This window comes from Mizuhopecten yessoensis, unplaced genomic scaffold (genome assembly GCF_002113885.1).
Source record: "Mizuhopecten yessoensis strain PY_sf001 unplaced genomic scaffold, ASM211388v2 scaffold7781, whole genome shotgun sequence".
Taxonomy (NCBI): domain Eukaryota; kingdom Metazoa; phylum Mollusca; class Bivalvia; order Pectinida; family Pectinidae; genus Mizuhopecten; species Mizuhopecten yessoensis.
In genome coordinates, this window is record NW_018407219.1 from 358,263 (window position 1) to 372,485 (window position 14,223).

Sequence of the window (14,223 nt, forward strand, 5' to 3'; positions counted from 1 at the left end):
CTAAGTCTTATTGGAAATTAATTAAAAGGTTAATTAAAACGTCTGATACTTCACAACCTATACCGTCCTTAGTCGATTCTATTACTAATGACATAGTTACTAGAGATGAAGATAAAGCTGAATTATTAAATAACTATTTTTGTAGTATTACTAGAGTAGATGACAGTAACACGGATGTCCCGATTATTGAGCCAAAAACTGACAAAAATATTAGTTCAATTAGATTACATTCACCTGAAATACGCGATGTTCTACAGATAGTGAAGCTCGGCAAGGCCTCGGGTGGGGATGGAATCAGCCACAATATGCTAAGAAATACTGCTCGCACTGTTTGTACTCCGCTCGAAATAATATTTAATATGTCCTTATCAACAGGGATTTATCCAAATAAATGGAAATTAGCTAATACCATGCCATTGTTTAAAAAGGGTGACAGACATTCTCCTTCGAATTATAGACCAATTTCCTTGCTGTCCACTGTTGGTAAAGTTTTTGAAAGAGAGATTTTTAAACATTCGTACAAATTCTTTATAGAAAATTCTTTGTTTTACAAATATCAATCTGGTTTTATGCATGATCATTCTACAGTGTATCAACTCATTGATATATATCACCAAATTTGTATTGCACTTGATGAAAAAACCTATACGTGTGTTGAATTCTGTGACATATCCAAAGCTTTTGATAGGGATTGGCATAGAGGTCTTGTAGTGAAGTTAAAATCGTACGGGATTTCAGGTGAATTGCTTATGTGGTTAAAAAAATATTTGTCTCAGAGACACCAAAAGGTATTTTTAAACAGTTCATATTCTTCTGTAGGTCTAATTGAGGCAGGGGTTCCGCAAGGCTCTATTCCTCGCCCAGTTTTATTTCTTATATTTATTAATGACATAGCAGATATTTTTGAATCAACGTCTCGTCTTTTTGCAGACGATACATCATTACTTAAGTCATCTTCATCTTGTCTAGAAATTCAAGAAACTTTAAATAGAGACCTAGAGATCTTAAATACTTGGTCAAAAATCTGGTTGGTTAATTTTAATCCTGAAAAAACAGATGTATTGTTTATTTCGAATTCAATCGATATCGAAGAAGACTTTTACAGATTGTCATAAACATTTAGGAGTAACTTTTAATTCGAATGCAAAGTGTGGGGATCATGTAAATGGAATTTACACTTCTGTTATGAAATGAATTAATGTCTTACGGAAACTGAAACTCTTATTAAGTAGGGATGCTCTTTTAATAATTTACAAGACTTTTGTTTTACCTGTCTTAGAATATGCTTGTGAGTTGTGGGACGGTTGCACTGTTTTTGAATCTGAAAAGTTAGAAAAAGCCCAACGTGAAGCTGCTCGCATTATATTAGGACTTCCTTCATATACTCCTATTAATACTTTATATTACGAAACTAGTCTTGAAACTTTATCTAATCGCAGAAAACGGAGGAAACTTCAACTATTGTATAAGATGCATAATAAATTAACTCCTGATTACTTCAATCATCTTTTGCCGCCTTTATCTGGAGAAAATAATCGTTACGCTTTACGTAACAATAATAACTATAGGATTCCTCCTTTCAGATTATCTCTTACTAATTCTTCTTTTCTACCTTCTACTCTTCACTATTGGAATAACTTAGACAATTCGGTTCGATCTCTACCCTCTATTAATTCATTCAAATCCTGTTTAACATCAAATATTCAGTCAAGTCCACCTATTTACTTTAAAATCGGAAATCGTAAACTTAATATCTTGCATACTAAACTCCGACACCAGTGCAGTTCCCTTAATTATGACCTTTTTAGTGTTAACCTTGTTGAGAGTGCATCTTGTAACTGTGGTCATCCTTGTGAAAATGTCTTTCACTATTTTATGGAATGTCAACTTTTTACAAACAAAAGACGTATTTTGGTTCAAAATTTGATTAATTTGAATGTTGCGTTAAATTTAGAAATTCTTTTGTTTGGCAATTCACAATTTCCCGTGGACCTTAACTCAAACAATTTTTAGATCTGTGCAAAACTTTATTAAATCCAGCAAGAGATTTTGAGTTCAAATTGTAATAACAATTGTATATATTTATTGTCATTATTGTAATGTCATTTCAAATGTATATTGGGAGAAGGCGTTGATAAGTTGTTATAACTTGTGCCTAATCCCTTGTCTAATTTCGGCAATAAATATGTTTAAACTAAATGATGTATGCTATTACAGAACGCGCGAAAACCGTTCAGATGGATAAGATATAGTATATAATGCATAATTGTTGCCAACAGGCCTGGACATTTTATTTTTAAAAAGTCAACTTTTTACGTTATTACACATTTATTGTTCAAGATGGTGTTATAAAATGGCATCTGTCGATGTCCACCCGTGGTTTATGACTGCATGTACGATGCTAATTTCACAGCATTATTAACTCTAAGCAAGCTTTTATTGGTTTTTCCCCCTATAGTCAATTTTATAAATGTATTCTCTATTTGACGTCAAAAAACAATGATATTTTTTTATCTATAAATATTTGTTATAACTTGTAGTTCGTTAAAAAATTTGGAATAACAGGGAAAGCAATGTATATATTTGCTTGTAATACGTTTTACTAAGACTTTGTTCGGGAAACAATAAAACAACGCATAATCTCCACAAATATGCATTAAATATAAAAAATAGCTCCATATAAGTTTTCTAAGTTGACAACTGAAGAAAAAACTCACCTAAATATTTTTGTTAATTTATCTTCCAACAGATATCACAGCGGCTGTACCGGGGCAGTGTGTAACATGTGGAACAACTGAAGAAACGACGTATTTAAATGTCTATGTCGTGTTTGATATGTCAACTTCTGTTAATTTACCTTCCCACAAAAAAATGTGACTGTGTCGAGACGGTGTTACTAACCGGATGTTAATGAATCCTACGGAAGATGCACACGATTATGCATGTCCGGATGCACGTGACTAATGCTTATCAGATGGGTGTGTCTGCTGATCATCGACGTCATACCCGGCAGTGTGTGGTTGTTTAATGATTTAATTTTAATTATTTAAGGATTGAATCTTGCTTTAGTCGATTTCATGGGGTGATGAATTGAGTTGATCTCAGTTCATTAAATTTGTTTCAAGACCAACTCAATTCATCACCCCATGAAATCGACCAAAGCAAGATTCAATCCTTAAATGAAAAATAGATGTGAATGAAGAGCGAGTCGTTTGGTCATATATCAACTCTCTTAGTTGAAGTAGCTTTAAATTCAATAAACCAAAACAGTTATAAAATACGTAAAATATCATATTGGATTAAAAACCATTTCTTGTTTAATGTTCTGCCAAGTGAGCCATCCTGTTCTACATCGAACATGTACATGTATGCATGAGTATGTTATATAAGCAATCATACAAAATAGGTTTACTAATAGCACAAACAATTAAGTCTCGTGTCGTTTACTTCAGTCAATGTCCTTTAAAAATACAAATATAAATAAATTCATGTTTTAATAAAATATAATTATTTTTTCACCAAGTAGCACTACACATCAGTTACATTATATTTATACTTTACCTTCATAAAACATAGCTCTAGTAACTCAACTTATTACTATTAAATGTATTTGCTAGTTCTAATGTGGATAAATGATTTTCACTATAATCCCATAGAAGAAGATAACTTTTTTATATTCGAGAATGTTTGTTAATTCAGATCATTAATTATTAATGATATACAAGCAGCCGACATAGATATAAAATATAACTCAATTTTGACAAACATTTTATATCAAATTTACAACATGTTATTTAACAGAAAAAAAACAAGCAATGTTTAGCTAGGAACTTTTATTCCCAATATTTTATCACATTCACATTCATCGTCACCAGCTCGCTACCACGGTAACTACAAAACGTAAGATACGAAAGGTAAACCACAGGAACTACACAGGTAAAGTTTGATAAAAAAAAGACTGCAATCTTTCGTTAGTTTTCAAATTTATCCACCTCAAGGTAGGTTTAGCCGACATGTGTGTAATACATTTTTATTTTAACGTCTCTAATGTTTATTATTTTTGCTCTCAACCAACGAAAAACGTGTTTGCTTGAGAGAGTTATCTGTTGGAAAACGCCTTCAGAATGTACTTGGGTGTCAGTCTGCGTCATCACCTGGGTAAAATGTACGCCGAAACGCAGACATATTTTTAATTGCTTCACCATTAATAAGTATGTCTGATTATCGACCATTACTAGACATATGCTGCTATACAAGACATGGAACGTCACCAAAACTAGATAACTTCCCCACGATGTAATTTTAAATGTAATAAAATCTTTTCTCAATCAACCTGACATTTATCGTTAATGACTCATTTTATAGTGTTGATAAATATGTTTTAACATGTGTGTGTTGTAATGATGACTTATACATATACTATGCAATAAGTTGAGACGTAAGTAAATACATAAATTAATCCGTACTACGGTAGCGTATACACAGCAACTAGTACGATGTGAATGTGACCATTATAAGAAAATATGTCGTTTTTCTGTATATTTAAGCACTGGTGTTGGTCTTTACTACAATATTATCCTCAACAACCCAAGTTACTCCAGACTTAGGTAGTTGAGGTTTAGTATGACAAACACCACGATTTAGGAGCCAGGTTACAGTGAAGCAATGCTATGATGAATCTTCCCTGAACAGCTTAACCTCTATTTCCCAACGTTGTATTGTTGCAGACGGACATAACCATCATTAGTATAAAAATGTTGTTAAAAGGTTAATGGTCCATTTTAAGCTGATTTACTTGTGTTTTACTTATTCCAGAGTTTGTTTGGTATAACAATGTATCATTGTCCTGCTGATGTATTTAAAAACAATGTCACAATCAAAAGATATTCATCACGCAGTTTTGTGACGCTATGATAACGCTGATACGATGTTTACTGAAATATCGACATCATCAACATAGAAATCTCATTTTGTAGTTTTATTACAAAGATCCATTTCTTATCAAACGGCCTAAAAACAACAGTTAGAATTTTAGAATGGGCTGGTTGTAGAGTATACAATATATTTAGATCTAACTTATTTAGGATTTGCATGTCACTCGATATATCACTTAATCCCTTTAGGATGAAAAAATATCGCTGGTTTTTGTTAGTGTATAACAGAAATAACAAAAAATTATGTGTATTTTTATTATGGAAATGGAGAATACATCGTTTAAAAAGATTTTCTTTATTTAGAATAACATGCCATTACATTTACATCACACTAACACGTAACATTGACGATAATGATGCCTTGGGTAATTGAGAACAGAAGTATATAACTCTACCCATAATCATTAAATATGTATGGAAATATCAACTATATAACGTACCTTTAGTATAGCCGTGACGTGCAAGTAGACGACGATCTGCTTTTTCACTGGGCCGTCTCACTAAATGTTGGTTTTGATCTCAAACCGCCTGTTAAACCATTCATTCTGGGAAGGGCAGTTTGGTACACGTGGCTAGACGATTACAATGTTTGTTAAATAGTTAGCCTACATATTAAATGACTGTACCTGTATTTCTCCTTTTTCAACTGGGTTATCAGGATTATAGTGCGTTGCCTGTGATTTGCCCGTTTCCTTCTATTTAACTGGGTTATCAGGATTATAGTGCATTGCCTGTGATTTGCCCGTTTCCTTCTATTTAACTGGGTTATCAGGATTATAGTGCATTGCCTGTGATTTGCCCGTTTCCTTCTATTTAACTGGGTTATCAGGATTATAGTGCGTTGCCTGTGATTTGCCCGTTTCCTTCTATTTAACTGGGTTATCAGGATTATAGTGCGTTGCCTGTGATTTGCCCGTTTCCTTCTATTTAACTGGGTTATCAGGATTATAGTGCATTGCCTGTGATTTGCCCGTTTCCTTCTATTTAACTGGGTTATCAGGATTATAGTGCATTGCCTGTGATTTGCCCGTTTCCTTCTATTTAACTGGGTTATCAGGATTATAGTGCATTGCCTGTGATTTGCCCGTTTCCTTCTATTTAACTGGGTTATCAGGATTATAGTGCATTGCCTGTGATTTGCCCGTTTCCTTCTATTTAACTGGGTTATCAGGATTATAGTGCATTGCCTGTGATTTGCCCGTTTCCTTCTATTTAACTGGGTTATCAGGATTATAGTGCATTGCCTGTGATTTGCCCGTTTCCTTCTATTTAACTGGGTTATCAGGATTATAGTGCATTGCCTGTGATTTGCCCGTTTCCTTCTATTTAACTGGGTTATCAGGATTATAGTGCATTGCCTGTGATTTGCCCGTTTCCTTCTATTTAACTGGGTTATCAGGATTATAGTGCATTGCCTGTGATTTGCCCGTTTCCTTCTATTTAACTGGGTTATCAGGATTATAGTGCATTGCCTGTGATTTGCCCGTTTCCTTCTATTTAACTGGGTTATCAGGATTATAGTGCATTGCCTGTGATTTGCCCGTTTCCTTCTATTTAACTGGGTTATCAGGATTATAGTGCATTGCCTGTGATTTGCCCGTTTCCTTCTATTTAACTGGGTTATCAGGATTATAGTGCATTGCCTGTGATTTGCCCGTTTCCTTCTATTTAACTGGGTTATCAGGATTATAGTGCATTGCCTGTGATTTGCCCGTTTCCTTCTATTTAACTGGGTTATCAGGATTATAGTGCATTGCCTGTGATTTGCCCGTTTCCTTCTATTTAACTGGGTTATCAGGATTATAGTGCATTGCCTGTGATTTGCCCGTTTCCTTCTATTTAACTGGGTTATCAGGATTATAGTGCATTGCCTGTGATTTGCCCGTTTCCTTCTATTTAACTGGGTTATCAGGATTATAGTGCGTTGCCTGTGATTTGCCCGTTTCCTTCTATTTAACTGGGTTATCAGGATTATAGTGCGTTGCCTGTGATTTGCCCGTTTCCTTCTATTTAACTGGGTTATCAGGATTATAGTGCATTGCCTGTGATTTGCCCGTTTCCTTCTATTTAACTGGGTTATCAGGATTATAGTGCATTGCCTGTGATTTGCCCGTTTCCTTCTATTTAACTGGGTTATCAGGATTATAGTGCATTGCCTGTGATTTGCCCGTTTCCTTCTATTTAACTGGGTTATCAGGATTATAGTGCATTGCCTGTGATTTGCCCGTTTCCTTCTATTTAACTGGGTTATCAGGATTATAGTGCATTGCCTGTGATTTGCCCGTTTCCTTCTATTTAACTGGGTTATCAGGATTATAGTGCATTGCCTGTGATTTGCCCGTTTCCTTCTATTTAACTGGGTTATCAGGATTATAGTGCATTGCCTGTGATTTGCCCGTTTCCTTCTATTTAACTGGGTTATCAGGATTATAGTGCATTGCCTGTGATTTGCCCGTTTCCTTCTATTTAACTGGGTTATCAGGATTATAGTGCATTGCCTGTGATTTGCCCGTTTCCTTCTATTTAACTGGGTTATCAGGATTATAGTGCATTGCCTGTGATTTGCCCGTTTCCTTCTATTTAACTGGGTTATCAGGATTATAGTGCATTGCCTGTGATTTGCCCGTTTCCTTCTATTTAACTGGGTTATCAGGATTATAGTGCATTGCCTGTGATTTGCCCGTTTCCTTCTATTTAACTGGGTTATCAGGATTATAGTGCATTGCCTGTGATTTGCCCGTTTCCTTCTATTTAACTGGGTTATCAGGATTATAGTGCATTGCCTGTGATTTGCCCGTTTCCTTCTATTTAACTGGGTTATCAGGATTATAGTGCATTGCCTGTGATTTGCCCGTTTCCTTCTATTTAACTGGGTTATCAGGATTATAGTGCATTGCCTGTGATTTGCCCGTTTCCTTCTATTTAACTGGGTTATCAGGATTATAGTGCATTGCCTGTGATTTGCCCGTTTCCTTCTATTTAACTGGGTTATCAGGATTATAGTGCATTGCCTGTGATTTGCCCGTTTCCTTCTATTTAACTGGGTTATCAGGATTATAGTGCATTGCCTGTGATTTGCCCGTTTCCTTCTATTTAACTGGGTTATCAGGATTATAGTGCATTGCCTGTGATTTTCCCGTTACCTTCTATTTAACTGGGTTATCAGGATTATAGTGTGTTGCCTGTGATTTGCCCGTTTCCTTCTATTTAACTGGGTTATCACGATTATAGTGCATTGCCTGTGATTTGCCCGTTTCCTTCTATTTAACTGGGTTATCACGATTATAGTGCATTGCCTGTGATTTGCCCGTTTCCTTCTATTTAACTGTGTTATCAGGATTATAGTGCATTGCCTGTGATTTGCCTGTTTCCTTCTATTTAACTGGGTTATCAGGATTATAGTGCATTGCCTGTGATTTGCCCGTTTCCTTCTGAGGTTTGTGAGTTGTCCGAGTTGGTGAATGTTATACTGCTTACATACAGAATAATTCTAAACCATAGATATTTGTTTATTAACTTTGTAGTGATTTTGACGCTTTGGCCTTACTATCAATATTTTGCATAAATATATTCACGACATTCTGTATTTATTACCAAAGTTTAAGGTGCAGTCGCCTGTGTGTGTGTTTGTTTGTGTTTTATGTTTATCTTTGTAGTATAGTAAAATTATAGTGTGATTTATAATAAAATTTCAAAAATATTAATTTCATAAATATACAACATTTGATATCGCGCCCTATCTAGCTAACATAAGCCACTCTAAAGCGCTTTACAGTACATAAATATACAATTTTATACAGTCAATACGGTTTGCATATATATTAATCAATACAATATTGAGGAATTCGCAGGAGCTGCCTTATCAGGCGCTAACTACTAGTCCTATGCCACCTGGCTAATATCTCCCTATGTGTGTATGCCTGTGGGTGTGTGCTGGATATGTATTGTGTTCTGTTTGTAGAGGGGACCGTGCTTCCAACGGTATCATTTATAGTGCCACCTAACTTGAATGCTACAGCACAAATACCGCAACACCCACCCCAGACCATTTTATACTCCACCTGGGTTATTGGAGTTGTGTGGGCAGGAGCAAAACACTTTCTCTGAATATTCCATGCGTACGGCGACTTCGGAGATCAAACCCCGGCCGACTGCTTGGAAGGCCGGAGTGTTTACCACTCTACCGATCCGCCAACATTTATGAAAAAAATAAATAAATTGTATTTTAATTTCTTTTCGTTGTTATTTATGAGAATTATTAACCAATGTATACAGTGCAACCACAAACCCTTACTATATTATAACTTTGTAATTGTATGTAAAAGACTAGAGTAATTCAACACCTGGTACACAACATAGAAACCAACAGCAACTCATAGTTAACCATATATCAGAGCAATGATTAAAAGCGTAGTTTATAACGTGAAATACTTATTACGGACATAATTCGTGCCAGTTATGTATAATACATCACGGGTTACCTCCCTTGCATTAAAAGACTGCGTAAACAACTTATAAGTAGTTACGACTGAAAACAAATTGTAAAAACGAGTACAGGTTCTGTACCTATTTATTCTTTTTATTGAATTTTTGTCTTGTTGTCTTCGATCATCATATTTTCAAAATAGTGATCTCATCCCGTAGTTATCGAAATGTTATTCTCCTACACCGGACATGGCCAATTGGGTCGTCGTAAAAATACAAACGTTACGTTTCTTTAAGTAGCATATTTGGTTTCTGTTGCCCTGTTTTGACATTGTTTCGATATTTACCATACACTGAAATCAGTGTTGTATCGATGTTATAAACATTATTTCAATATTTACCATACACTGAAATCAGTGTTATTTAGATGTTATAAACATTGTTTCAATGTTTACCATACACTGAAATCAGTGTTATGTAGATGTTATAAACATTGTTTCAATATTTACCATAAACTAAAATCAGTGTTATGTAGATGTTATAAACGTTGTTTCAATATTTAACATAAACTGAAATCAGTGTTATATATATTTTAGAACCATTGCTTTAATATTTACAATTTACATTTCATCAATATTTGTTTATGTTTAAAGCATTACCAAACAACACAAACCAGTGACGTTTGTAGATATCAATTTATTAATAATAGGGATGACTGTTCCTGACATTGTCGCACTGTTGCTGAATCCTCAAAATGTTAGCTTTTATCGTTATTTAAAGGTGTCTGTGTGTCCTCTTGTCAGCCTGTCCCTGTTGTGAAGTTTGAATATATTGTCACGTACTCACCCATGTCTTTCACTGGTCTATTATTTTGAAAAATATTGTCACAGACTTAACCTTGATCTGTGCCTGTTCCGAGATTGAACGTCAACATGACTGCGATGGCTAACCATTTATCTGTCTAGATATAACTTTTACTTATAACCCACTCATTGGTGACGTCATGTATCCATAAATACAACACCCTAGGATTATATCAAATTATAGAGTCGTTTCTGTCTAAACCTTGCAAACACAGATACAAAATCTGAAGGTCAACTCATCTCATGATATTGTACCCGTGGTAATTCCCTTATTTATTTGACCACATTATATTTCTGAATGTGTTGGAAGTTTATTTCAACATGCAACATGTAATCCAGGTCACCATCTCAAACAAACCAGTTTTTGTCGTAGACTTATGAAGAACACATTGATTAAATTCAGTATTGAAATGAGATAAAATTCAATATTGATTGATTCTGTTATTTGTTATCGAGTGTCAAGAGTTTATTCCATTTTTAGAAAGAAAAACAGCTTGTTACGCATACTTATAAAAAATATCAGATCTGACAATAGGTTTGTTGTAAATAAAATGTAAGAAGTTATTCAATTTAGAAATAAGTAATCTGCAGATTATTATTTCTAATAAAGACACTATGCACAATTTTGAATACCACCAAGTAACTAGTTATCGTCCGTTTTCTTACTGTGTATTGTAGAAAACCTGTTTTGAATGCCATATTCTAACACCTTTGTTTGTTAACCTTTAGGTCAATTTACTTGTTTTGTCACAAAAAATGATTGCTGTAGTACGAAATAGCTTAAATAATTTCATATAACTTGATTTTATAAAGTGGCTATGGAGCTGGGGGGGGGGGGGGGGGGGGGGGGGTGAAATAGGTGTGGCTTCAACCAATATAAAAAGTATCAGGTACCTTCACTAAATATGCGTGTAAAATAATCATGAGATTCACCTCACATTAATGCTTGAAAAAATTGAAAACGGAACTTAAAAATTAAAATTACCAATAACACCATGCAATTTTTCCTTAATACAACGCGTTAAGCCCGGATAATAAATAGCCCGGACGTCACAAACCGTTTCTAACTTTATTTTCTACATCCACTATTTATTTTTAGCATAGTGACGACTAGATCTATATTCAGCTATTATACACATTTTTTAAAACCTGTGCAAATAACAAAGGCGACACGATATTGTGACGTTCAATACATTGTTATTTAAATGTGTCTCTTGTGTTGTTCTGAAAAAATAGTATATTTGTTTTTTGTACCTTTTTCCTTTTTTTTTTGTTTCGATAGGAAAGATATGGAATTAGAAGGTTTTTTTGGACATTCATTCCTATACCGTTCCCGAAACAATGTACGATGTAAATGTCATTTATCATTATTTAAAACATTAAGTTTGTGCTGGTATATGGTATATTAACGAGAGTCCTACCTAAAATCCAGGGATTCTTCTAAATCAACTACGAATATTTGATAACTACAGTGCACTGATATCTGATAATGAAGAAGGCTAACTTCCTCAGCATGTTGAAAAGCGTTATAACTCCAGAGAAGGACAAAGTTAAAATGAAAGTATACGGTGTACCTTCACAACCGTTACCAGAGAAACACGACTGTTCCGTGTTGGATCTTGCCTTCGCTATGGACTGTACATCTAGTATGGGAAGTTACATAGAGACTGCCCGGAACAGTATCCGCACCATTGTGGAGGAAATTGTGTCCAGTGAAAAAAGTGACGTACATTTAGCCTTGGTGGAGTACCGTGACCATCCTCCTCAAGATCGAACATTTGTGACGCGCCGACATAACTTCACCTCCTCTGTTTCAAAAATGAAGTCATGGTTGGATGACTGCAGTGCACAAGGAGGAGGTGATTTTCCCGAGGCTGTGGCCGATGCTCTGTACGACATGCTTAAACTTTCCTGGAGGGAGAATGCTACAAAGATATGTGTTCTGATCTCAGATGCCCCACCCCATGGCCTGTCTCCGCATGGAGACGAGTTTCCCAATGGCTGTCCTAAAGGACTGGACCCTATGAATATTGTGAGGGAACTCGCAGCTAAGGGAATCACTCTATATTTTGTTGGTTGTGAACCGCCTATCAATCAATACAAGGAATTTTTCACAGCTATCGCTTATCTGACAGGAGCACAGTGCATTCCACTCAGGGGGGCTAAGGCCCTCACCCAGGTAATCATCGGAGGGGCCCAGGAAGAAATATCACTAGAACGATGGATGGATGAAGTGGACGAAGAGGTACAAAAAGAAATAGCGGCTGGAAATCAAATAAATGACGATGAAATGACGCGCCGAGCTCAGGCTAAAATGGATTCAAAAGGCATCAGGGGCAAAAAGTTGCAGAGGAATAATTTATATTTAGAGGCAGCTTCTGAGACATCTGTAAAACTGGCAGGTTTCGCCAACATGGCAGACGTGAGTGCAAATTTTCCGAAGGTCCCTGATGTTAGTGACTGTCAGACAGATTTTCACGTAAATAGTTTAACGTCATACGGATTGGAGGCGACATCGGATGTAACACCTGATTCGGACGTCTGGAATACAGTGGAAAGCAGTATTTCATATGAACAAGTGTCAAGAATGATGCAAAAGTCAAAGTCGAGGAATAATTACTTATCTTAGTCAGTCATGATGAATGACAAGTTTCCATAGAAAACACAGAAACATGGTACGTTCAAATATTCGACTATATTTGCGCTTTTATTTTACACTTTTTGACTTCATGATTCTATAATGTAACCCCGGTGATTACATTTTCCTATGAGACACATTTATGAATTGTGCGTTAGAATTGATTTGTGTTGTGATTAATTTCTATCACATATTGTTTATATATGTTATAAAGATGACCTGATTCAAGTTATAATGTAAATGAAATAGTAATGTTTCATCAACACGATCAAAGTGGTAAAGATGGTAAGCACAGACATTTAATAGTTGGCTATCACGTCATCTTTAGTGAAACATTACAAAAGTGTTGAGATGTGAATATGGTAGGTAAAGCAAATAACAAAGGCGACACGATATTGTGACGTTCAGTATATTGTTATTTAAATGTGTCGCTTGTTTTGTTCTAAAAAAATAGTATCTTTGTTTTTTGTACCTTTTTCTCTTCTTTTTTGTTTCAATAGGAAAGATATGGAATTAAAAGGTTTTTTGGACATTCATTCCTATACCGTTCCCGAAACAATGTACGATTTATATGTCATTTATCATTATTTAAAACATTAAGTTTGTGCTGGTATGAAAGATGATTGAGTGGCATGATATTTTTTTTTTATCTAACATTATTGTTAGTTATTTTGTACATTTTACACAAATATATAATATATGTATGACTACACTGTATTATAAAAAAAATCTTTTTGAAAATAAAAGAAAATACAATAAAATATTAGATAAATAACATGAACGTTTGCTTCTTGTTCAGAATTTCAAAGTCGACAGAGTGGACTAGTCATAAATCCTGCTTTAACAAACTATTTCTTGTATACTGATCGACACATACATACAACAAACTATTCTTTTATACTGATCGACACATACATACAACAAACTATTTCTTGTATACTGATCGACACATACATCCAACAAACTATTTCTTTTATACTGATCGACACATACATCCAACAAACTATTTCTTTTATACTGATCGACACATACATCCAACAAACTATTTCTTTTATACTGATCGACACATACATCCAACAAACTATTTCTTTTATACTGATCGACACATACATCCAACAAACTATTTCTTTTATACTGATCGACACATACATCCAACAAACTATTTCTTTTATACTGATCGACACATACATCCAACAAACTATTTCTTTTATACTGATCGACACATACATCCAACAAACTATTTCTTTTATACTGATCGACACATACATCCAACAAACTATTTCTTTTATACTGATCGACACATACATCCAACAAACTATTTCTTTTATACTGATCGACACATACATCCAACAAACTATTTCTT

General features: G+C 34.8%; 2 protein-coding genes across 3 annotated transcripts in view; one reads left to right on the forward strand and one right to left on the reverse strand.

Moving 5' to 3' along the window:
- Positions 1-5,459, reverse strand: part of LOC110454342 (protein rolling stone-like) — a 35,683-nt gene extending 30,224 nt beyond the window's left edge. The window contains exon 1 of one of the 2 annotated variants that reach the window (XM_021503798.1): positions 5,375-5,459. The gene's annotated coding sequence lies outside the window, so the exon portion shown is untranslated. Of the gene's footprint in view, positions 1-2,717; positions 2,788-5,374 lie in introns of those variants that run through there. The other variant, XM_021503799.1, reaches the window with a different exon arrangement.
- A 6,252-nt stretch (positions 5,460-11,711) lies between these two features.
- On the forward strand, positions 11,712-12,851 carry LOC110454344. The gene has a single exon (XM_021503802.1). It carries the CDS (start codon positions 11,712-11,714, stop codon positions 12,849-12,851), a length of 1,140 nt encoding a protein of 379 aa, XP_021359477.1.
- Positions 12,852-14,223: the final 1,372 nt, after the last annotated feature.

Coding starts and splice junctions, on each gene's coding strand:
- LOC110454344 (XM_021503802.1), top strand. CDS start 11,712: ATGAAGAAGGCTAACTTCCTCAGCATGTTGAAAAGCGTTATAACTCCA.